The sequence below is a fragment of the Epinephelus moara genome, chromosome 17 (assembly GCF_006386435.1).
Source record: "Epinephelus moara isolate mb chromosome 17, YSFRI_EMoa_1.0, whole genome shotgun sequence".
NCBI classification, from domain to species: Eukaryota; Metazoa; Chordata; class Actinopteri; order Perciformes; family Serranidae; genus Epinephelus; species Epinephelus moara.
In genome coordinates, this window is record NC_065522.1 from 5,365,141 (window position 1) to 5,391,110 (window position 25,970).

Sequence of the window (25,970 nt, forward strand, 5' to 3'; positions counted from 1 at the left end):
CACTCCAGATAAAAGGCCACCTGTCAATCAAAGTGCATTTTTTTGCATCAACAGCATGAATCAATATCACAGTAATTCAGAGATTTTTTTTGGAAACAAGAGTATTATTGTAGTTATGGTAACCCTAACCCTGTTCAGGATAAGACACTTATGTGGAACATAAGGACACCTTTTCATTCAGCTCTTTGTTTACATGACTCTGATAGTATCTATTTTGACCCAAAGTTCTCATGACTTTTGGTTCCAGGAACTACTTTTCAAGGAACTAAAAGGTTTCTTCATTCCACTGTTATCTGTATTTCCACTGCAGTCTAAAAACCCACAAAGATTAGTTAAATTACTATGCTGACAGATGAAAAAGCAACATGACAGGGTGAGGGCTGCTGGTGGTCACAGGGGTGAACCCTGATCAGTGTGCCTGCCCGTTTCATCTAAAAAACATGTAGTAAAAATTTTAATTACTGCAATGTTGTATGCGTCCATGAACCTGTCAAGTTGCAGTTGCAATTTACGTCAATTTAACAATTAAAAAAATCTGAGCAGTACACGAGCTGAAGCAGCAGTGCTGTGTGTTTGACAAATCAGCAACAATCGTCCTTGCAAACCCCACCCCTAAAGTTCCTGTACTTTCAGAAAGTACTACCCCTTGATCAGGGACTTGTCAGGGGGTAAAATAATGTCGCTGGAACTTAATTTAGATCCTGGTCCCTGCAGTCGAAAATGGAATGAGTTCCTTAAAGTTCCTAGTTCCTGGGGACAGTTCCTGTGGTCAAAAAGGGGCTTAAGTTTCTGATTGTCTGCATGCAGGTGTGACAGTCTTCCAATAATGGAAGATGAGAGCGGTAGTACAGTTGACCACTGTCAGACTTTCACTTTCACTACAACATGTGGACCTTCATTATGTTGTTTAGCACCATATTTTTTTGTTTTATTGACTAACTGCTACACAGCAGGACACGTGGCTCATCCAGGTTTCTCTCATCATGACTGGGATAACAGGGGATATGAATAATTAGTGGCATTATCATATGAATGACTGCACAACCAGAGGCTCTGCATGGAAGGTTCAAGGCCTTTAATAAATTTCATACCCTAATTAGTGACATGCATGCATATAAAACACGGCACATCATGGCTAAAATGGGTTGTAATGAACTGAAAAGATGTTTGGTTTTGTCAGTCATTAGTCATCTCAAACTCAGTGCCCTGTCAATTCTCTTGCAACAAACTGGACACATCAATGCCAGTGTATTCTTATCGAAGGAGATATGGTAGATATGGCTAGGAGACTTTTGATGCCAGTAAACCACCCAACTGGTACTTTAAGTAGCCCACATTATCACAAGCTGCCCAAAAACATTTTATCTGACCTGTCGAATTAGGCAGAAAACCACCCAGTCTGGTGTGGCACCTTAAGCAGCATTAGACACAGCCAAAACTGCACTGTACACATCTTATGCTCCATTATGCATTTATGCAATGAAAGAACTCGATTATCTGACTTGAAATAACCGAAACTGTTTTCATTTTGTTAGAAAAAGCATGTTAAGAAGTTGATTGAGAGTCTTACCACTGCATTCAGAGTAAAGTTGAATACCATGAAAAAAAAATACTGACTGAAGCAAACCTGTGGAAACCACAAGTTATGGAAGTTGCCAAAATTCTTGTTTTCCATTTACAGGTTGAGGTCTTCAAGAGTCTATGTCAAATACCTTGCTCATGTGGTAAATTCAATAGCCATTTGGATAAAGAAGTGAACATAGTGATGTCACTCTCAGTTTCAGGGTTACAGACAAAGCAGAGCAGTTCAAAGATACATCACCTGCACTGGCGACCAGCTCCTTCGCTCGGCTGTGGAGATAGAAAACAACTGTGTCAGACAGATATTAGACACCATTATGAATTATTAGCATTGAACCGTTGGTCCCTCACATCAGAATCATATATTGTGTTACTGTGAAGTTGTCATGGGAATGGAATTTTATTATTATTCATAGGGGCCATCAGTGTTCCAGCAAGTGTCTCTTTGATGAGATATGTGAGGCTGCAGCAGCTATAGGAAAAAGTGAGCTGTGTGACTGTGTGGTGACAGCTGTGAGTGATGGCAGCGTGGCTCACTTCTCCAGGCTGGGGGAGCGGGTGAGGAGGTTGGCCGAGGAAGCTGCCTTCTTGTCCAGACGTTTCCTCTGCCTCTCCGGGTTCCCCAGTTTTTCACTGTTCCTACGAACCCTGGAACATCATAAGAATGAATTCAGTTTCCGTTACAAGTGGTAAATACTTTGTGTGACTAAATACCATGCAGATGGATGCAGTGAGCCCATTATTAATGCATGCAAAAGGGTAGTTTATAGATATTTTGCATTTATAAAGAGAATGTACACACAGAAACATGCATGTTTGTATCTTTTATCAACTAAATTTCCAGCCTTTCAAAAGAATAAATCTGGTTTAATACAACTTGGGTCTTATGTTTAAGTTTAAGCCTTTGTTACTCTCTGTAATAATAATAACGTACTTACCAAAACTTTAACCTTTTGCTAAGCCCTGTCATCAATAGTTACTGTTGCTACACTTGTCAAGCTTCCCAGTTCAGCACTGCAAGCATGTAGTTTAAAATGACAACAATGGCAGATTTACCATCGAAATTTGTGGAATTCAAAAGAATATTGTCCTTGATTTCAGATAAAACACTAGAGACCATGATGTGATGGGATCACTCCAGACGGAATACAGCAGTTGGCTTAAAAGAAATGTGAGCCAGTGGCATGAAGTTTTGTACATAGCAGAAAGGGCAGGACCAAAAACACATTTCAAACTTGTGGAGTGCCGGCGTAAACACACTATAGCTCCGTTTATCAAACTTCTTCTAAAACGACTAAAAAAGACCCTCGTTTTTCGAATTAATGTTTAAACATGTTTATTTTAAATGCACGTGCAGAAACGCCAGCTTCAGAATTTCTGTAACGTTTATTTGTTCACTTTTACAGAGCAGGCTACTGACCCCCTATAGACTTCAATTGTATTCGCTAAGCTAAGCCGCAATGCTAAACGCTGAGACCCAGCCACTGGACGTACAGACATAAAAAAGATATCGATCATGTCGTCTCAATATGAAAATGATTGAGAAAGGGCATAACTCCTAAATCGTCGGAGTATTCCTTTAAGTGGGCAACAGATTGGAGACAACACTACCCTGTCAAAACTTGCACACGACTCAAGTAAGCAGAGATGCATGATACTGGACTTTTTTGGACAAGCTATTGCGTCAGGTAAACTTCCCTGAAACTATTACAGAGTAGGACGGAGCTGCTAACATTACCCTAAACTCAATAGCGTCAGGGGCCAATGTTTCACCAACACAGTGAGTGTTCCAGTCCTGAACGGGGCTTTTGATAAAATCAACTGTAACCGCACACGGTGTAGTTGGCTGATGATATGCTAACCCTTGGTCTTGAGAATAAGCTTAGGTTACTGTAGGTAGTAAGTGAGTTAGCCAGGCTTGCTAATGTTAGCGGTTTACTTTAGAGCAGATGAACACTCAAGTAACACGAGCAGTCAGACAGGTTGTAAACAAGCCAACAGTTTATCTAGAGCAGGAAGTCTGAACATTGTGATGGATGTTTACAACAGACTGCTTGGCTGGTAACGTCTGTTTTCTCTTCCAAACATGTTTGGCTAAGCTGGGAGTTTGTTTACAACCTGTCTGATCAGGTTTTTGCCCTGTCAAACTTCTTTTTAGAAATGTCATCTTGTTCCCAGATCTCAGCAATAAATGAGGTGACTTAAATGTTATCATCACTGATGTAGGTGTTGGATAAAACCACAGATATTTGACCCAAGTTGTCATAAAGTGGAAATAACCTTTAACTCCTGGCCTATACTAGTTTTAGTTCTTTTATTGGCAATCCACCCGAATCCTACTCCTGAACTGGTAGTTATTAAATTTTAAAAGGAGTGCTCACACTTGTGTGCCAAACTGAATTCATTGAGGACAGATAAACAAGACCACACACAAAAGTACAGTTGTGAACCATAATTTATCTCTAATTGTTACTTAGAATTTCTTTCAACACACCCCATTTCCTGGTGACATGCCACTGTACCAGCGGCATCATCAGAGGAAGTGTTATGGGACTATAAAAAGCTTTGGCGTCTATCTATGTCACTAGCTTGCTATCAAGGAAGTGAAACTAAGCTGGCAATCACCTACTCCTCCCAAATATCTGTAATCTTAAATAAAGTGTTGAATCTAGAGGTGTAGCAGACTGAGCACAGAAGCACAACTCTCCCAGTACCTCAGGTTTCCATAGAGGGGCATGGCAGAGCTGAGGGACTGGCGCACGTTACCCATCACCAATGAAAGACTTTTACAAGCCACAACAAGGAAGTAGGACAAAAGATGCATGCACCAGTAAACAAAAGCAGCAGCGCTCCAGCACTGTGCTTTCTAATCACTATAAAGTGAGATCACAGTGGAGAACGAATCACAGCATGCAAGAGATCCTTGATTTGTTTAAGAAGGAAAATGTTAAAGGTTTGATTAAAGAGCAGAACTGCATTAAAAACAATCAAGATTTAAGGCGGATTTGTGTTCCTGCAAAACCCCAGTTGACTGGCAGATCTCTCATGGCACTGTGTCAACTCTGCACATCTGCATCATCTTACAGAGTTAAATACTTTGTGGCTACAGAGAGAAGCACTCTGGATGGATATTAACTCTGATGTTTGCTGCTTGGACAGATATGGCATTTCAAAACATGTTCTGTCCTTGAAAGGTTACATCTGTACAGCACGCAAACCCGCTGACCTTTTTCCTTCAGTCTCAGTGTATACATATTCTAACTGTAATCCTGGTCTTAGCTGTTTTTGTACATTACACTGTGTTCAATTGCCCTCACATCACATTTTCCACTGGGCCCAAATCTGTGTGCGCCGTGAAGCTAATCTTGGAAATGTCACTCAGTGCGGACGAGTGCTGCCATTATGTTCCGCTACGGCTTTATGTTTCCCTCGCCCCCCTGCTCAAACACACGGAGGCCTGAGCGAGCATGACGACAGAACATGTCATCCCCCTTGGGTTTCCTGCTCTAACACGGCATAATCACACCCTGGCAACCTGAGGCCGACTGTTTCATAAGGGGGTTTGCAGCGCAACAGGGTTTTGCAGTCACACAAGTCAGAATCAAGACCACTTTGATTTGTCCTTAAAAGCCATGCAATCAATCATGCAAGAGAGATGATTATGAAGACAGCGGTTGTGAGGGAGAGGGTGGCGAGATCACGCACAGCTGTTTCTTCTCTCCTTCCAGGATGGGGGTCAGGGGTGCAGAGCGGGGGCTGAGGTTCTGGTCCGAGTTTCTGACTGAGGTCGAGGCAGAGCCCAGCTCCTCTGGAGAGCAGCTTCCATCCTGGAAGTCCTCCCTCTGCAGGCCTCTCATCGTGGTGGGCTGGATGGGCTCCTCCACTGACGACGCCCAACTCAGCTCTTTCTCCTGCTCCCCTCCTCCATCTTCATCATCCTCCTGCTCCTCATCCTCCTCTTCCAAGCCAGGGACACGGTGGAGCTTTGCCCGCATCCCCTCAACTACAGGCTCCCCTGGAGGGAGGGCGTCCTCCAGCTGCAAGCTCTGAACCTGCCTGGAGAGAAGGACCCTGTCCTGCACAGTGTCCTGCCCTGAGAGGATGGGCTCTGTTTGGGTTGACCGGTCCAGAGTTTCTGGTCTTGGTCTTGGCTTAATGGACACTGGGCTTCCTATGTGGCCATTTGCATTGGTCACAATGCTGTCTGACAGTTGGCTAGAGATAGTTCAAAGGTTGAGGTCAACAAGAGAGAGTAACACAGGTAAATTACACATTACATGAACACAACCAGGCTTCTGCCTCTGATGTAGCAAGCAGTATGGCTATTGATACATTAGGTAAAATAAGATAACAATGGTCTCTCATCATCCCTCCTGTCCTTCTGAGCCCTTGGTGTGTAGGTTCAGTACCTGGTAGCAGGGTGGCGGATCCCATCGTTGGCTGAGCTGGAGGACAGTCTTTTGCTGCTGGTGCAACCATCTGAGCAGCACACTTGGTTCAGCACTCGAGCAGCACCTGGGTTCACTGGGTGGGATGGAAGTTGATTATTATTTGATTGATGACCAGGGCCAGGTATCGTTTAAGAATTAAGACACCAGTACCCTTAAAGTGATACTGATACCAACAGAGTACTTCATCTGATACCTATTTTTCTGCTTCATTCAAGATCCATCATGTGTATGGAAGCATTTTGTCAACTACTATAGTTATTTTAATTACTTTAGAATGTTTGGTGACATCTCAGCAAGCTGAACTGCCAACTCTGTCAAATATGCTCGGTCGACATCACCACACCACATGTATGAGTTGTAGCTGCTGCAGTAGCAGGCCACATGTTATTTGGCTTGTGGGAACAAGTTAATTAATTTGTGCACACAAAAGTCACCTCTCAGGACCTTAGGGGGTTCTTAGATTTCTGGTGTCATGGGCAAAACAGAAACAAATTTAACATAATATCACACAATATTCATGGCAATTTAACAAATTCTTCAAGGCCTCGGTGTATACTTCAAACAAAAAAAATGGAAAATCTTCTGTCAGTTTCCATAAAACTACTTTTATCACTTTTCATGTGAATAACAGAGTGCAATACCAATGAATTCCCTGTAGTTATGCTATGTAGCGTGTGAAATAGGGTATGGTGAATGTGCTAGGAAAGGTAGTATCAGCACTGTTTCTACCTGGAACTACCTGGGTTTGGTTGAAGGTGGCAGTGCTGTTTGGGCTGAGAAAGCCATGTGTAAGTAAGGTAAAGGAGGTTATTGGGTTGGTGTGGGGAGCAGTGAGACCTGGCATTAGGGGAGTGTCTCTGGGACGCCAGAGGTCACTGTCTAGCCTCCTGGAGGTGTCGTGGGACCAACTAGCTGAAACACTGGTGAAAGGAGGGTCCCACCTGATGACCCCAAAGATGTGTTAGTTATCACTGCTCACTGGTCTGTGTAGTTAAGCTTTGCCATAATAGCTTATCATAGGGCTTAGGTTATTCACTGAGTGCTGATCCTTTCTCTAGAGCGCAAACTTCTTGTGTTTATTTGAATTCCTTGAGGAGAGAGTGTCTCAAAGTGTTCGTTAACCCCGTTTCTGAAATTAACATGACTCACTCGTCTCAAAAATGTCCTCAACAGTGGCCATTCAGAAAAGGTAAATACACTCCACATGATCTCACCCCTTTTTGTCATATTTTGATCCTTATGTAGAAATCCTTTTGGGTTTTATCTTAACACAATATGAGTCACCGGTCAGCGGCAAGTCACCTGAGTCAACACACATGGCTCAAAAGCAGGCTACAGAGTGCACCTAACTGATAGTACCCAAAGCTAACCAATCTTGCTCAGCCACCCAGTGTTTGAGGGAACACGGGTGAATGTATTGAAAACATAACCTAGCCATATGAAGGGATGGAAGGATTCAGGAATGAATTAAGGAATCAATGAATCCATTCAGTGCCTTCACACTAAGTCAAGAATATAAATTACTGATTAAGTTTATAAGATTTTGCATAACACCTGCCAAGCTCTGTGAACATTAAGTTTTTTTTGGTGTGCTGGCACCTTTTTTTTTTCTTTTTTTTTTAAAGTTTTAACAAACTTATCAAATGTAAGAACCTGAAACAGGGCTTTACATTTCGATTTGCAGCTCAGCTAAACAACCACAGCATCTCACTGACGAAATGATCTAGAAAACTAGAATTATCGCTTTGCAGATGTATGCCATCATGAACAAGTCAAGTCGCACTTCATTGTCTGTGAAATCATGACTTGCTTCACACACATCTTCTCCACAGCAGCACAGAAGATCTATACAATCAGCAAAGTTTCAAGGTGGACACCCACGACTCGTGTCACTGATTCAGTATCTGACCAAAATGTCTCCTGAGGTATGATGTTGAGTAATGGCTGGAAAAGTGTTTAACACTGAAAATTATGATGTCACAGTGAAGTTGATCTTTGACCTTTTGGAAATAAAATGTCATCACTTCACCATTTTATCATAATTAGCGCTAAGAATTCTTGAGTTATGGCCAAAAACATGTTATGTGAGGTCACACTGAGCTTGACATTCACCCACCAAATTTGTTGGACGTTTGTGTCAAATTCGAGGAATTCCCCTTACAGTGCTCTTGAGATATTACAGTCACAAGAATGGGACAGGTGCAAGGTCAAAGTAGCCTTGATCTTTGACCACCAAAATTTAGTCAAGTGTTCATCAAGTCCAAGTGGACGTTTGTGCCAAACTTGGAGAAATTCCCTCAAGGTGTTTTTGACATATTGCATGCATGAGAATGGGACGGAAGAACAATTTCCAACCATGCAAAGGAATAAAAAAATCTGATGAGCTATTCAGTTCCTTGTGTGTATTGAATCAAGAACCTAATGTAACATACAGCTTCACATACAGACTAAGTACATACAAGGCAAAGAAAAAAGCTAAACTTGATCATTTCAGGTTCCTTCACTCACAAAACAGAAAATTTTAAAGTACAATATGGTGTACATGACTGTCTCTCTCTAAGTAACTGTCAAGTGTAAAAACACTGGGTAATGGTAGTACCATCCACTGTACCATGGGGCTGTTGAAGTTCACTCACCTGCAATGAGCTGCTGTTTCAGTAATGGTAGAAGCTGATCGTGGAGGCGGATCCTGCGCAGGGCATCAGCCAGTGAAGATTTCAGCAGCGTGATCTCGTCTTCCTGCGCCTGCAGACGCACCTCCATCATGGAAGCTCGGTCTGGGAACTCAGCGCTGCCATCCGCCGACGCATCATCTAAAAAGAGACCAAAGGGGTTTTAATGTGACAAGCCTGACTTGGATGAGCCTAACAAACCGAGTTTCATCGGTATGTCAGTTTCATCTGATTAATTCAAGGCTTGCTATATTAAGAACTGTTTGTTCATGACTTGAAAACACAGATCTGAAACATCAAGCAGAGTTTACATAAAAAAACCCTGACAAAACTGTTTACTGCCACAGAGCAACACACATTAAACATGAAATATGAAGACTAAACTAAAATATTGAAGCAAACATTAACAAAACCACTGCCACTGTAGAGATGATCTCCTCTGTTTGCTTTGTTTGTTAGAGCTCTGTTTCTAATTATCTTGGGCCAAAATCACATGAGTAAAGTAAAATTTTATGTGAAGTACTGAACATTTGTTTACAGGCTATATAGGATACAACTGGCAAAACATGACATTAAACAAAGCTGAAGTAGCAAATAGGACTCTAGCATCACAAAATTGATGAGCAAAACAAAAGAGAAAAAAAGAGAGAGACTCAAAAGATAATCAGCATTCTCTAGAAATTGTTGGATACATTTTACTTTTTGACTTTTCTTCATTGACTTTAATATAACCAAAGTACTCAAATAGCCTAAAGCAGCGGTTCTTAAAATGTTGTAAACCTCAGCAAACCCTTCATTTTCGTTGCCAATGAGGAATACTTTCCCCCCTCTTTTCTCTAATTTATATTTTTTAAATCAGGAACAACACATATCAAAGGGTAAGTTCAGAATTTTTTAAGTGGGGCTGTATGGGTACTTATCCATAATTGGTGTATTGCATAGAGTAGATAGCTGTTGGCACACCCCCAGTTTGGAGAAACAGGCTGGAGTCCAACACGGAAGCTAAGCATTGTATTGGTGTGTATGGGGGTCAGCAACAAAACATATATTAGCCACCTGAAGAAAAGTCCCACCTAAAAATCAAACATCAGTTTAAGTGTACACAATATATTTAGAGTATTTTTACCGCTTTACCTTTCCTTTAGACAGGCTGTTCCGACTGGAAAGCCAATAACAGCTTCAGTTCCCCATCTGTGCTTTCATCAAAGCCACCAGACTCCATTGACAAAAAACAGTAATTTTAGCACGATGAACACAGGAGCTGCTGGTCTACCACTGCTTCAATCTGTTAGTTAGTTTGTGTTATTGTGTGACTTTGTTGAAACTAAACTAACCCTTTTCAATGCAAAAGTGAAAAGAAAGAAATCTTGCCCTTGGCCTGTTTGTAATACACCGCAGCCAAAAAAAAAAAAAAAAAAAAAGGTACTCATTTATCACTATAGATAAGAATGACAAACGTATTAGCCTTCCACACTGGGAATAACTCCCTATGTATGTCACATTGTGAAGAATTGGATGTGTGCTACAACTTAACTTTGACTCATGTTCTCAGTGAATCAGTGCTGAGGGAGTGCTAGGGAGGAACTTTGAAGAAAACACTGTTTCAGTCTGGGTGGTAGACTGGCTTACTAAACACTCCTCAGAAGAACCAGTGAGGACGGTAGCTAGCAACACAGCAAACTGATTGTAATAAATATTGTGAAGGACTTCACAATTAAAGGGAAGCCGTAGTAGTAATCCAGTCCCAATTATTTTCTTCATGACATTAAGTTGGAACATGAGTATAAGAACATGACTTTGCTTTGCTTTTTGGATGAGAGTGTAAAATTAACCACTTTCAGCTGACACTCAAGGATACCAGCAACCTTTCCAATACACACCAACCTCTGCAAGCTGAAAGAGTTTTTCCATCACTCTCCGTCTTTTATTGGATGCTCAGGAATTTGTGCCAACCCAACTGATGGAAACACAATTACACTGCAGTTTTTCCCTTTATTTTGAAGGATTGTGTAAAATCCGTGGGATGGAAAGAGAATAAGAAACAGGAACTGAATACATGCTAACAATTTGGTAATAGATGACTTAAATATAACAAAAATTGTTCTGCTTCGTTAAGTCACTCTAGTGTCATTCCTGTGTGTTGGCTTGTAGTGCTATCTTTGTGAGGACCGTTTCAGTTTAAAGGTTCCGCGTGTAAACGCCCTGACACACCAAGCCAACAGTTGGCCATTGGTCAAAGTTGGGCCATTGATAAGCGTCTACCGCCCTTGTCAGTGCGGACTGCACTGTTGGCCTTTTTCCACCAATTTGGCATGTTGAATCGCAAGGTAAATATGCTTGGTTCTTTCAACATTGGATTGTGTTGTTGATGTGCTAACTGGCTAACCAGTGTCAAGATGTTCTTTAAGTTTCCCTTTTAGAATGACCATTACAGATGATCACCAGCTGCTGGAATGGAGTGGTATGTCCTCTCACACAGGCACAGAACATATGCACTTGTTGGCCGTCTGTTTGGTGTGTTCACGTGCAACTTTTTGTCCGAGACATGGTGATGATCACAGGAGGGGGCTCTTGTCGCCTCTAGTTCTCCAACGTTGGTTTGGTGTGTCTAAGCCTTCAGATTTATGGGGATTCAAAAACTATTCAGAGTGGCCGTCACAGAAAAGCAAAAACACAAAAAAACAAATGGCCCTATCAAGAGTCAACGTTTGGCTTGTCTGTTCTGGGCTACTTAAGAAACACGGCAGTTAAGATGGCGATCTCCATAAACAAGGATCCACTCCCTATGTAGACAGAAACGGCTTATGTTAAGGTAATGAAAACACAATGATTCTTATTTTCAGGTAATTATACACTAAAGAAAATATACATATTAAATCATATTCAATTTCAGCCAATATATATCGCCCTGGATCCTACACACTGGACCTTTACAACCATTGTAGTGATGACATGCCAGCATTGTGAGGACATTTCAACCTTGTGAGGATATTTTGGCATTGTGAGGACAAAATTACATAGTGAAGATATTTTGGCAGGTTCTCACTACTTCAAAGGACAGTTTGAAGGTCAAGATTTGGTTTTAAGGTTAAGCTTAGATTTAGGTTTAGGTTAGGTTAAAAGAGAGGCTGTTAACATCCCAAGGTGTAGCTCTTGATGCATGGGCACAATAAAAACTCTTTTAAATACAAAGCAATGCCAAAAGCACTTAGAACAAGATATTAGACGTATGCTGGTTAGGCCTTGTGGAATACTATACAATAACACACTGATAAGGAGAGGTCCCAGTCTCTCCTTGTCAGTGTGTTATTGTATAGTATTCCCTTCAGGTTGTGACCAGGCTTACCAGGCTTAGCAAGGGTTGGAAATTAGCATGAGCCATATGCTGGTAAATTATACAAGGGACTGCTAGCTTTGCCTCACCCACCAGCCCAAAAAAAGGTAATCTAATGAGTGGCTAGTAGATTTTGGAATCCACCAGCCACAGCGACAAGTGGACACAACAGTTAAATTCCAACCCTGGGCTCAACCCTGCTTAAGTTTTTGTCAGTCATATTCACTTGCTGGTGAGCTGCTGATCTAATGGGATTGTCAATCAGAGTTGAAGGATGCACAGAGATGAGGTATGGAGGTGACTTAGGTTTAAATATGGGGAAGGGGTGTGGTTGGGTTCAGGCAGTTATTTGTGATGGTTCAGGTTAGGGTTAGGGGTTATTGGGGCTTTTGTTGCATTATGTCAGTGAGGGTCCTCAGGAATATAGAAAGATAAACATGTCTGTGTTTTCTGGCTCGCTGTCCATTTGGAGACAGGATTACAGCTGCTCAGAGCATTGTACTCCAACTGAGGAGTGTCCAGAGCCTCTCAAAGACCCTATTGTGTGTTGAGTAGAGCTACAGTTCTGGTGTGTGTGTGTGTGAGTGCATATGAGGGACGTACCTGGTTCTGATCCAAAAAGTGTGTGTGCAAGTGTGTGGAATGCCTCCTTCTGTTCTTGTGTCACAGGATGGGACAAAGCTGTGCATAGCGAGCATCAGGAGGATATTTTCCTGCTTCAGCTCAACTCAGCTGTGCTGGTAGTTCTCGTGATTATCCAGCCACTTAATTCTCGCTCAGCCATTTTAAGTTTTATTTTTGCATTGCAGTCCAACAAAGCACAAGCGTTAATTGACCAAGAATTCCAAGGAAATGGTTTTCCCACTCAGTAATAAGTAGGTAAGAGGTCCTCAGACACCACTTTTCTCTGCACAAATCCTTTAAAGCCTGCTCAAATTAAATTTTAGTAAAGGCTAACAGTTGAAATCCAAAAGCTGGAATCATACAGTGTCAGTTATTGTAGTCTAAAGCTTCTTTTCCACATGGATCTAAATTCTCTGTTAATACACATACAATAGTCTCTAGCAATTGTATTGCTCTGGACTAACTTTGTGGAAATCTTAGACAGTAGTCTGGCTTACAGGGTGTAGACTGCTGGTATAAGCCTGCCATTGGCCACCAATTTTAGATGGATTTCTTTTTCTTTTCTGCATCCTGCCTGTTACTGTTTTTAAAATCCCAGTTACTGCATGAAACTATTCTAGCATAGTAACCTACACGCTTTGGGTGTCAACAGTTAATTGGTTATCACCAAGAATATTTTTGATTCACATTTGTTTCACATGTCGGTCTATGGGTTAATTTGCTACCCTTGAGTTTACTGCACGGTACAACAGCGGGATCTGGTGGGAGTATGACAGCCAGCTAGTCGCATTAACATGCAGAAACATAGTGCCCAATGCCCATTGTGCAGTAGCCAGATGAGGTGGGAGCTAGCGTTGTTATCCATTCAGTGCAGGGCAGCCAAGGCTAACGTTAGCTAACCAGTGGCGAATGGAGAGTAACCAGCTAACCAGCTGTCAGAGAGCAAAATAAAAGGCAAAACATTGGCTTCACAAAACGTTAAAATTTCACCACCTCTAAATGGATAGCACTTTGAAATGCGGGACTAAAGCTCACTGAGTCAATGGATCACCAGGCCAAAAGTAAGGGCCTCTTGTATTTGTATACTGTAAATAAAATTAACTTAAACTGACTACACACTAAAACAGCTCTTAATGCTTTATGGTGAGTTTTCTTTGGCAGGAATTTAGCCATTTTAAAGCCAGAGCTCACCCTCCTTTGTATAAAAGTTCCCTCCTGACACTATTTTGCAAGAGCACCATTGCTGCGGCCTGGCACCGCCCAAGACAATTGTGATAGTAGAAACACAAACAACCCAGACGTTTTTTTTTTACCCTTAGTGTGGAATAATGATAGGTTCAGCCAGACCTATCTTAAGCGCTGGCTGTGCAGGACTAAACGGAAGCAGCAACACTGCCAAGTAAAGCTCAGCTTAGGATGTCCCTATATTAAAGTGAGACTACCATAAACTCTCTAATCATATTCACCTCAGCTGCAGAAAGAACAAGGCCTTTATTAGAAACAGGCTTTTATTTCTATATCCTGTTTTATGAATATATGTTTTCTTATGAATATATGTTGTATCGAATTTTAGTCAGAGTAGAAGTAGTTTTATTTTCTATAATTATGTTAGTGCAAACTCAACACTTTCTCCATGTTTACCTGTTGTCTTGACAAAACCATAATGTGCATTTCCACAGCATTAATGCCATCAGTGTAACAATACAGTCATGTCATATTCACCACTCTGTCTCACATTCTCTTTTTAGCAGAAATACAACTTAATTCACTGCAACCAGTTGCTTCTAATTTGACCTTTTTTTTTTCAAACGCTGTGTCGAGTGTGTTAGGGTTAGAGTTGGGGTTTGTTGAAGGTGGCAGTGCTGTTTGGGCTGAGAAAGCCATGTGTAAGTAAGGTAAAGGAGGTTATTGGGTTGGTGTGGGGAGCAGTGAGACCTGGCATTAGGGGACTCTGGGACGCCAGAGATCACGGTCCAGCCTCCTGGAGGTGTCGTGGGACCAACTAGATGAAACACTGGTGAAAGGAGGTTCCCACCCGATGACCCCAAAGACGTGTTAGTTATCACTGCTCACTGGTCTGTATAGTTAAGCCTTGCCATAATAGCTTATCATAGGGCATAGGAGGTGATTCACTGAGTGCTGATCCTTTCTCTAGAGCACAAACTTCTTGTGTTTATTTAAATTGGGGGTTGTTTGACAAGCTCCGAGGGCACAAGAATTGTGATTTTTACTTAAAATAAATTTCTGTATGTTGTTAAAAATGTTATGTTAATGGTACAGAAAAAGCAGACAGTTATTTTTTCGTTCGTCTTCAAATTAGGCAAGCATTTGGGCACATTTTAGAATTTAATGACATATTTTTTAGCTTTGCAAGACCATAGTTTTTTGTTGAAGCTGTATACACCATCACCCAGAGACTAAGGGTCGGGTTATGCTCTATTAGAACTAGTTCATACAACATATTGCCATTTCAAAAGACCTGCTTTCATATGAGTTGTGAACAACAACGGCTTTACTGGTACACACTGCAGACAGTTCTCCAATGCTGCAGACCGAACATTAATAATAACCCAGCAGACCTCTCCACTTTTTCCTTTCTTTTTTTCTCCCCCTTGCTACGGGACACAACTTCCGTTTTTGGAAAAAAATTATATCAAGAACACTAAAGATGACCTGTACTTTGGTGTCCTTGGTCAAGACCAAAGCACACTATGGTTTATTCAGTTCCTATGCATTCAGAGTTCACACCACTTTATTATATACACACCAAAAGTCATGGGGCCTGAAAGGCATCAGAACTACACAGAGCCACGGGGGGAAAAATCTAAACAAAGTTTATTCTGGTAACAGAGTGATGTGTCACTTAACAGCACTCCACGGTTTTATGAGGTGGTCTGACCAGAAATGAGCTGACAAAGAATAAAAAGCATTAGGTGTGACTGCAACTGGACTTCATTCATTACAAAAAACACACAAGACCTGAGAGACACAGTGGAAGGAGAAGATGATCACAACACCAATATCCTGAAGTTAGTCTGCATCACCACAAAGGAAAAATTTTAAAATCCAAACCTCCAATGCTGCCTTACCCACGTAACAGAGCCTGGCAATGTTGTGGCTTCTCAGTGTGAACAGGGCTTATATAAAACTACTGGTACCTAAAGGAATACTCATCCACAAAATGACCATTTGCATATCAGTTTCTCACCCTGTATTATGCTGAATTCCTGAAGAAAACTGTGTTTCCCTTGCATGCCTCGACAGTGAACAGAGAATCCAAAAACAGAGGAAAGTCTTCATTAATTGAAGTAAAGGGGGACCACATTTCACAACAGAAAAACTATCAAAACATATATCCACAAACTCTCACACAACTCGTGCATTATAATCCAAGTCTTATTTATCCAGTGGTACTCTCAATACTTCCCAAACACATGCATTTTCGCTAAAACCTAAAAATTTATAAAACCTCTGCTTAGGAGTAAAATCCACAAAGAAATTCATTCTTATCAAGGCGCCTCTGTGGGACAGGAAAGGCTGGTGTATGGAGATGATTTCTCTGATCAACTGATTCTCCTGCCACTGTCTCAGCTCTTGTAGGCTGACATCAAATCTTCATGTTTCCTTTATGCTCTGAAAATGACTCATCACTGGTTCTTGAACCCATTTCTAAGAAATGATAAACAACTCCCACTTGGCATGCATTCAATCTCTACTGCTTCACTGGAAAATTACATCAGTCTGACATTTTGATTAATTAATTTTTAAAATATGTAACGGATCTTCTCATGTATTTTCACGAGCTGAGCTGAAAACACCTGAAGAATAAACCTTGCTGCTTTAAAGGGAAACTTTGCTTTGCAGCTCAGTCATTGCAGTGTCTGCAGATGAACGGTGTCCGCCTCCCCCTCACTGCTGCAACGCCTGTATCTCCCTACTCATGTATCAGCAAAAGTTCACAAGTTGACATCGATGGCACGTTTTGCATCACCCAATGGACTTTTGCTGGCGGGTGAGGTGCTCTGGGCTCTCACAGAACAAGAGTGAAGTCAAGCAGCATTTATCTGCACACACCGCAATGACACAGAGCTGGTTGAAAATCATCAGTTGCCCTTTAATGCTGCTTTCACATGGAATCTTTCTGCCATCCTCCACAACAGAATTTACAAACAGATGTAACATAGCTCCCTCACATAAGGCTAAAAAACAGGGTGATCTGGACAATTACTGGACATTACTAGAAACATTACATAAAATCATAAACACAAAATTACTTTATTTAATATATCTAATTCCATTCTTTGTAAACAATGCAGCAACAATAAGGTATCACCATTGCAATATGCATGTTTCGTGTTATTGTTCTGCAGTTCTGTCAGACAGATTTTTACGGTCCTTTCCAGAAGATATTGTCCGTCGCCGTGTACGTCTGCCTGATTCCATGTGATTGCAGCAGAATTCAAAGGGGGCTGACAAATTGTTTTCTTCACCTGATCTGGGAGCTTGTCAACTATGCTGAAGTTGAATCAATGGGATTCAAAACGTTGGCCATAAATAAAAACTGTGGGTCGTTAATTCTGAAAGACTAACACCAAAACATAAATTTTACAGCTACTAATTAGGGATGCACGATATTGGATTTTTTGCCAATATATTACAACTTATTTGGCTGATAACTGATATCGAGTTCGATATATTCACTTTTTTCCCTAATTATAGTGTTCATCAACTCTCCTCTGTAGTGGAATTTACATCATATTATGCATGCATACTCTTAAGGCCCGAACATACTCGGGCGGAACGTACGCGGAACAGACTCCGTGGAGGTCCGCGTGGACTCAAAGCGGACGTCCGCAAGCCCTGTGCGCGCAAAGCTCAGATTTTAAGACCGCGCGGATTCCACTCCGCGCACCAGTGACTGTTCAGCATGTATTTTTCACATCACGGGGATTTTTCACGGGCATTTTTACAGGAAACTACAACGCGGAAGTGCGCTCGACTATGAAAGCCCGAATGACTGCGGACATTCCTCGTGGAGTCCGTTCCGCATACGTTCCGCCCAAGTATGTTCGGGCCTTTATCATGATGGCCCACGTGCAGCTGGAAACATGAAATACAATGCTTTTCATTGTATGTAATATTCATTCAAAAGTGCAAAGTAAAATAAAAAGCATGTTGGCAGATTCTGATATATTCATTTTAAAGCAGATACCGATGACATGCCAATAATATCATGCATCACTACTAATAATGTAGGTATTCATCATTTTCTGCTTACAAACAACGATGTAACTCATAATAACCCTTTTTAAAATTATAACGTTCATAAAAAATTGTTACACTGTAAGCTAACATGTATTTGTGTATAATACTGAATGTGCAGTTAAAAATCTGATACATACAGTATCTCTATAGAGCCCTTAGTGAATACATTAAAACAGAGTAAAACTCCCCTCAGATATCTGTAAATGTAACCCAGCCTGGATCTACACCTGCCTCAGTTTACCTGGAGCTGCATGCTGCTGGCTGTAAGGTGACAGTTAACACCAGGACGTCAGTGCCATTGCCAACTGAGTGATGAAAAAGCAGCCAGAGGCCTCGTGAAAGTTTTGGCACACCAGGATCATGATTCACTGCAGCTTATAAAGACATTTTCCTTTGGTGTAACCGTTTCACTGGAACAGGCATTTCATCATCAGCACTGTTGCAAAATACCTGGAACTGATCCAGCTCGGCAGTGGAGGAAATGTTCCTTCAATTAGGTCTACTTGGAAATGCTGCACACTGATTATCCTTTAGAAGAATATAGTACAGAGTGGAACACGGCAGACCTCTCTATCAGCTAGATGTTAAGTGTTTTCACTGCTGATCTCAGGTCAAACATGATGTAACTGTTGAGTGAAAATGTCCTTTTAGCACATATTAGAGATGTGTATTGATCAAACTTCTAAGTATTACACTTCACTGCGAGGAAGAATAAAACACATTTGTCAAACAACTTGCTCCCAGATGTAGGAGTTTGGGAGCAGTGCTAAAGTAAGGTTTCAGAGCGTTGTTTGTAATGAACAGTGAATATTTGAAGCTTCTGTCTGGGGGAAAGGGTGGGATGCTGAACATGACTTTTTTTTTTTTTTTTTTACTTATGAAAATTGGTAAAATCTTATTTCATTGTAGAGCTGTTTGCAACATATTGATTCACTTAGCTCATCCTTGCTCTGCTCTCGCTCTCTCTCTGTTTATCTGCCTCCACTTGGCTAGGAGGCCACTGCTGTGGGAGTGTGAGCTCTGCATCAGGTACAGTTGGTGATAGTCCACCCGCGCACACAGTGACAGGGCTAACTGTTAGCATCACACAGCTAACTTTATGTAACAGTTATTAATGGGTTTACAGGCAGAATCAAGCTGTTTCAGTGTGTTTGTTGGGACTGTTAAATGGCTCTGTGTCTGATGTCAGCTGCGGGTGGTGTCCCGGGATTAAGGTTTACCAGGGTATTAAGTAATCCCAATGGTATAATTTTCTATACCACCTAAAATACAGGCACTCCTCTTTCCACTAAACTCACTGTATGTAGTGCGCAGCACGTGTCACCAGAGGTCAGTGTCCTGTAGGGCTGCCCCCTAATAGTCGACCAAAGGTTGATTTTACCTGCGAGTGCACGTCACACACTTAGTGAGCCACCTGTTAATTACCACAGGAGCGGCTGATATCAGGTGCTAAGCCATTCAATGATGTGCTAAATTCCCTCAAGGTGTTTTCAGATATCACATTCACAAGGGACAAGGTCATAGTGACTTTGACCTTTGAGCATTGACCACCAAATCTAAACAGTTCATGGTTGAGTTCAACTCAATGTTTGTGCCAAATTTTAAGAAATTCCGTCAAGGTGTTTTTGAGACATTGTGTTCATGAAAATGGGACATATGAACATACGTAGGGATGGACATTCTGAAAATATAATGCCTCTGTCCACGGCCATTGCTGGTGCGGAGCCGAGGCATAAAAGCAAATACCTGAATACCCAAATTGAAAACTGAATACCTACCCCCACGAATGAATCTCAATATAGTCAAATATTTGGGTCCAACTCTACTCTTAAGTGATCGCATGATTAGTCACATGTACAGAAACAGCCAATCAGAGACAAAGATTTACCCTTTGCTCTTTGCTCCTATTTGCTCATTCTTTTAAAAAATCCTTCCATCTTTGTCAGGGACATATTTTTCTGCAAAAATATCTAAATAATTACCTGATCTACATTTTAAAAACATTCATGTTATTAGTGTGAAACCCTTACTCCAGGAGCAATTAACGTGTGCAGTACAAAATAGAGGTTAAATAATGTCCTAAAATGACTAAGCTGAAAGAAAAGGAAATTCTGCTTCTTTCATATGTTAGAGACATCATATAATATGGGGAATTTCGCACCACAATGAATACATGGAGAATAATCTCATACAAAATAGAATAGCTTCACATGTGTTGTCTGCACATCTGATGCATGCAAAAAAGTGTTTACAGTGCAGTATCCTATAGTCTTATCTATAATATCTACAGTATAGAGAGAGCATATCAGAGTGAATCAGTGGTATTAGGGTCTGGACTATCCTCAACCTTAACATGAACACAATACTAAAGTTCTCAACCAACAACAGCTTTACATGTGCTTCACCTGCAAGATGTCATTGTAACTGACACAAAGAACTGCTCTGCTGACATCGTTACCTGTTGCATGCTGTTATATATAACTGAAACTCCTGACTGCTGTTTTTGACAGAGCACAGTGGGGTGTTTTTGACAGCTATCATGATAGTCAAAATGCCTTGATTAACTGGCATAATCTTGATGGATCTGTTCTTAACATCCTTACTGTTTTTGTAATATTAACATTATAGGCTATCTTTCATTAAATCTAGTGCCTTTCCACTTTATATACAGCTGGGGTCTGGAGTTAGCCTGCAGACTCCTCTCAGCATCAGCTGGGTGTATAGTGCAGAGTGAGCAGTGGGTGCTTTAACAATCTAATGTGTGCTTTCGACATCAGTGTGACACACTTGAAGTAAACTGGATGCCTGAAATTTATTACAAAAACTTCTTCACCCCTGCAGCTGGTGGTGCCTTAACTTGCCAATGCTTATAAATATAAATGGCATTGTTGCTACATGTAATGACCTATCCTTTCATCCTGCTGTTCTGCTGTCACAGGGATACTTTTTTAGATAATTATTTTCTGTTTATTAATAGAAACAGTGGACCACCATTCGCCAGGCTATCATGACGCCTCATCACAATGATACTTTCCCTGTCTCCTGACCCAGTTATACATGTCAAGACATCATCTTTCTCCAGGAAAAATCTACTGAGATTACAGAAACCAGATTTCTTGTATACTTGAGATCATCTTAGTGGGGAAAGCAGACAAGAACCTGGTCACTTACATGCGTGTAAACACACTGTTGAGGTGGATGAGTGCCATAATCGACATGAGACCTGCAGGCCACTGCCATGACAATAAATTCATGTAACAAGATCATAAAACAGACTGAGTACCTGCAGTGAGAGCAGTGCCAAAATCCATTTAGACTCTGAGCTGATTTGCTTGATGTCTCTACAGATTTCCCTTCAGAGAGCTTTCACTTCCTCCCTGATCTGTCAGAGTAAAAGCCAGCATACAAACTTCTGGCCAGAGCAGGAAAAAGGAAGTGCTTGATGAGGTGACAAAAGCAGCAATGTGGGAAATTCGAGGGGGACCACACAGAGTATCTCTGCACAGAAATCTACAAAAAGAGGACACTGAAGCAGCTGCTACGGTCTAGTCACGTTTGGTTCTGCGTTTGTTCACGTGTCCTGTGGACGGCAAGGCAGACTGAACACACTCACTGTCCAGGGCACCAGCATATGAACACATAACATATATTCTCAGGATAAACCCATACTCATGGTATACCACTAATACAATACTAGTGAACTTATTTTCCAAAAAAAAGTTAACATCTGTAAACCTTTCTGTGTGCATTGTACGCAAAGCTGTTACTATACATCAGTTCTTGCAGTAACTATTAATTACAATTACGAACACTGAGCTGAGAGTTTATTGTGATGGCATGAGCAGTATCTACACATTTGTGTTAGCTCATCAAAGCTAATGAATGGAGCAGATCAGAAAACTGTGCTCAGTGTAAGGATGGGACAATAAACAATTTTACTGCATATCACGGTAAAAAAACACTCACAAAAAGTTTATCTTGGTGAATGTCTATCAGCCAAATCGCCAGAATAAAAAAAGGTTGGCATATATTCACACTAATTTATTCTCACCAACACCTCTTGAATGTGTATATTTATTCAATATATAATGCACATAATTGTACATATTTCTCATGTTTGATCCTATTCTTGTTTTTATTCTATTGATTATTATAGCATTTATATTATTATCAGTCAGAATGACCCTTAAAGGAATGACAATGGAAGGGTTGCTTTTAGTTGAGCAAGCATTTTATTACTAAAATTAAAACTTGAAACCATTTTGTTCATGGAAGTATGTGCAAAAAATCTTCCTTTTGAAAATAACCAAAATAAAGGGGACATTATTCATCTGGTTGCATTTTTTTCTCTTCAATATCCTAAATAAGTAAATATAAACAGTATGATAACTAGCAACCTTTACAACCTTTATACCTTACAATCGATATATCGCTGCAACCCCAGTCCAGCAGCACCCAAAGAGACTGCGAGACAACCAACAATAACCCACCTGGCCAAAATCTTTCTGACATCATGTTGGCGTCCGGTGCAATCTGGAAAAAAAAAACTCTGGTTGCATATGCACTAACCTCAAAAAACACAAAAGATCCTAATCAAGCATCAGCATATTTCATATGGAAAGTATGATGCTAGTTTAAGTTGTTAAAAAGCCTGTTTTTTAAGTTTGTATGATTGTACTTCACTAAAAATGATGTGCACTGGAAAAAGTTGTGTCCCATCTTTGATCCATTGAAAAATTTCAGTTTCTTAACAAAAGGTACGGTGAAGTGATTCCAGCATGTTTACTGCCATTTTAGGAGTTTTAAGCATATTTCGATAATATTTATTTTTATTCAATGGGAAAGGTTACAATCAGCATTGACTCCCTGGTCAAATGACTCTGCAGTGGTCACGGGTATTTATGGGCTCCAGGTCTGATTGGCTTCAACCGGCAGATATAGCAATAGTACACTTAGATGAGCACCCTAATTTCCGCCCTTTTTGTCCATCTCCATCCAAGCAGCATTCTAACATCATTCATTTTAGAGAGAGACTAAATAGGTAACAGATATATAAAAAGAAGTAACCAACGTAACATTTCCACTGGCCTCCATGCTGCTTTCTACTGTTTAGTAACCTGTTTTCTGACCCATTTGTCAAGTTAAACGAGACACATCAGAAAAAAAACACACTGACAGAAAGGCATACTCATCTGCTGCAGAGCCGCGTACACAGCTCTGATTTTGGTGGAAAATGTGTGGTTATACCATTAAAGACAACAGGTAAACATGGAAGAAGAGTTTGCACACAAATAGTACTGACAGGAATGTAATAGTGCAAGCTGGTATGTCTTCAGTATCACAGGACCTTGTGGAGTTCTACACACTGCCTTCCTGCAGGCTGTGCAGACTCTAACAGAAAGTGGCTGCAGCTTTACTGGCCATCCTAAACCCTCGTCTCTAAGCACTACCTGATGATAAACAATTAAAACATTCCAACCCTCCTTTTGTGAGGCTGTTGCTTAAACGTGGATGGAAAAGGCTGAGAAAAGCAGAAACACATGCTAAAGGCTCGTTCCCACTGCGGGCCTCCTCCTCCTGAGAGGAAAAAGAGCCTTCATCCGTCAATGAGGAGCATCAAAGACCCAGCATCATTAGCAAATAAACAAGTTTCCCTTTTGAAACTTAGATGAACCCCATTCAACTCCAACAGTCAGACAGTGATGGATGGGCACATTACTCCTAAAACGTTATGGTAAACCATGTTCTCACTTTGTTTTTGGCTCATGCTGGGTTGCGGCCATTGAGAATTTAAATTGTTGTTGTTGTGGTGGGGATTGTCTTACTTGCATGTTGTTTTTTCTGTTTTTATTTCACATTACAGAGCTGATCAGTGGGGCAGGAGCCAGCATGAAGAAGGTCTCAACCTCTCCCTTTTGGCTCCATTTTGGCAACTTCCTACTGTGCGTGCATTTAAACAGAGTCGTGTAAATGTAAAATCAAAATCAACATTAAATGGACCTGCATTTGTAAAGCGCCTTTCTAGTCATCCAACCACCCACAGCGCTTTTTACACTGCGAGTCACATTCACCCATTCACACACACATTCATACACTAAGGTGCAACCTGCTACTCAGTTTTTAACACACTTACACACCAATGGAACAGCCATCGGGAGCAATTTGGGGTTCAGTATCTTGCTAAAGGACACTTGACATGCAGACTGGAGGAGCCAGGGTTTGATCTTCTGATTGGTGGACGACCCGCTCTACCTCTGAGTCACAGCCACCCATTAGAGCTTTATTCCACTGTTGTCTGTCCCACGACTAAACTGCACTACCAAACAGAGCAGAAAATGACATTTGCCCCAGCATCTCCATATGGTGGCAACATAATGATGTACTGTATATCTGTAACTTTCTGGTTTGTAGAACACAAGATTGAAGTCAATCTTCTCATCTAAGTCTTAGAAACAAAATGAACAAATGCATTTCCCAAAATGTTGGCTGGAGGCTCTGAAGGATAGAAGCCAATTCAAGCATCCTCAAAACAGATCATATATCAGTCTAACCATCTTCTCCTGTGCTGTGAAGTTCTCATGAGCTGCAGCTTCATTATACACACACATGCATGTCAAATCACTTCTGTAGCCTGGACACAAACCAAGCTTTGAGGCTTAACTCTCACCAGCTGGCTCCACTGTTATGGACTGTTGAAATTTTGCAAGAAACAGGCTCACTGTAGTAGGGGTGGGCGATATATTGATTATACTTAATGTATCGTGGCTTGTTCCATGTGGGCTGTATAAAGTGATTCTATAAACAACATCGAGTATTAATTGTCACGTCTTGTTTTTAAGGCACCAGCATGCGACTCGCTTTGGCGTTTCAGTTCTCTTGCTTTCTCCTTTGGCTCTCACCCTCTCACAGACTTAAAAAAAAAAAAAAAAAGACTGACAAACATGATTCGTCACATGCCCTCCCCCGCCCACCCAGATCACTCCCTCCTGAGCAATAGTGTGTGAGCAGCCAAGGCGTGCATTTTTATATCTGTGGGACTCCAGACAGCAACTATTTAGTTGCATTTTGCGAGCAGGGGGTCAACAGTGTGACTTGCAAACATTATAAATATATGAACTGAAGAGCTGTTAGTTTGTTTCCAGCTCACAATGAGTAAATCCTCATGTTAAGCAGTGCCACTGTAATGTTTTAACTTTTCCCTAACTGTTAGTGTGACTGTTGACTAGAAGCTTTAAGTTTGCAGCAAAAACATCAACACTTCCAGGCCGAGACGAGCGGGTTACTTTAGAACGAAACCACCAGGGGTTCGCTTTGATTTATTAGATCATAACAATACATAATTTAGCTTTCATAACAAAGTAGGGATGCACAATAATATCGACACATCATCGGTATCGGCAGATGGCAGCTTAAAATTAAATATTAGATATCGGCCTGAACATTTCTGTTGATATGACAGGCCAACAAAAGTATGCTTTTTTATGAGACTTACTTGAAATAAGTCAAATTTGCCTTGGTATTGGCTACTGTCAGGGTTGTCTTAGGGAGACCATCATCCTAGCCAATTAAGATGGGATGAATTTTAAAGTTTTCTTTGAAAATGTTACACTAGTAAGTATGGCATGTTTTACATGTTATCTAATTTAAAGTCATTTTCTTGCTCTGCATTGTAGCATTGTATTTTATGTCTACATCTGTCACCAGGGCCATCACACTAGGAGTAGGCATAATAATGTGTCAGTTCCACAACAGGAGGGACATGATGTTCTCTGCATATATTGGTATTGGCATCGGAAAGAGCAGTATTTTATTTTACTTTATTGTACAGTAGTGAATTAGTAGTTTAGTATTTTAGAAGTCTACAGTAGTTACGAGGAGATTTCAAAATTTGGAGATTTATATTGTGTATTGCTGAAGACCATTTATTTACCTTGTATCTGCCACACACACCCAGGCTCATAAAAGAAAGTGCTGTCAGCTGGAGACTGGCCAAGACAATGAACAGTTGCTTGGAGTGTACACATGCACGATTGGCGGAAAACA

At 40.9% G+C, this 25,970-nt stretch overlaps 1 protein-coding gene across 2 annotated transcripts in view; it reads right to left on the reverse strand.

Annotated features, from left to right (window-relative positions):
• The window catches only part of eml3 (EMAP like 3), a 76,295-nt gene that overhangs the window by 31,634 nt on the left and 18,691 nt on the right, over nucleotides 1-25,970 (reverse strand). The window contains exons 2-6 of one of the 2 annotated variants that reach the window (XM_050067290.1): nucleotides 8,669-8,845; nucleotides 5,991-6,105; nucleotides 5,287-5,796; nucleotides 2,119-2,229; nucleotides 1,823-1,851 (exon numbers count right to left, since the gene is read on the reverse strand). In XM_050067290.1, coding sequence (XP_049923247.1) covers nucleotides 1,823-1,851; nucleotides 2,119-2,229; nucleotides 5,287-5,796; nucleotides 5,991-6,105; nucleotides 8,669-8,845 — 942 coding nt within the window. The remainder of the gene's footprint in view (nucleotides 1-1,822; nucleotides 1,852-2,118; nucleotides 2,230-5,286; nucleotides 5,797-5,990; nucleotides 6,106-8,668; nucleotides 8,846-25,970) is intronic. The other variant, XM_050067291.1, reaches the window with a different exon arrangement.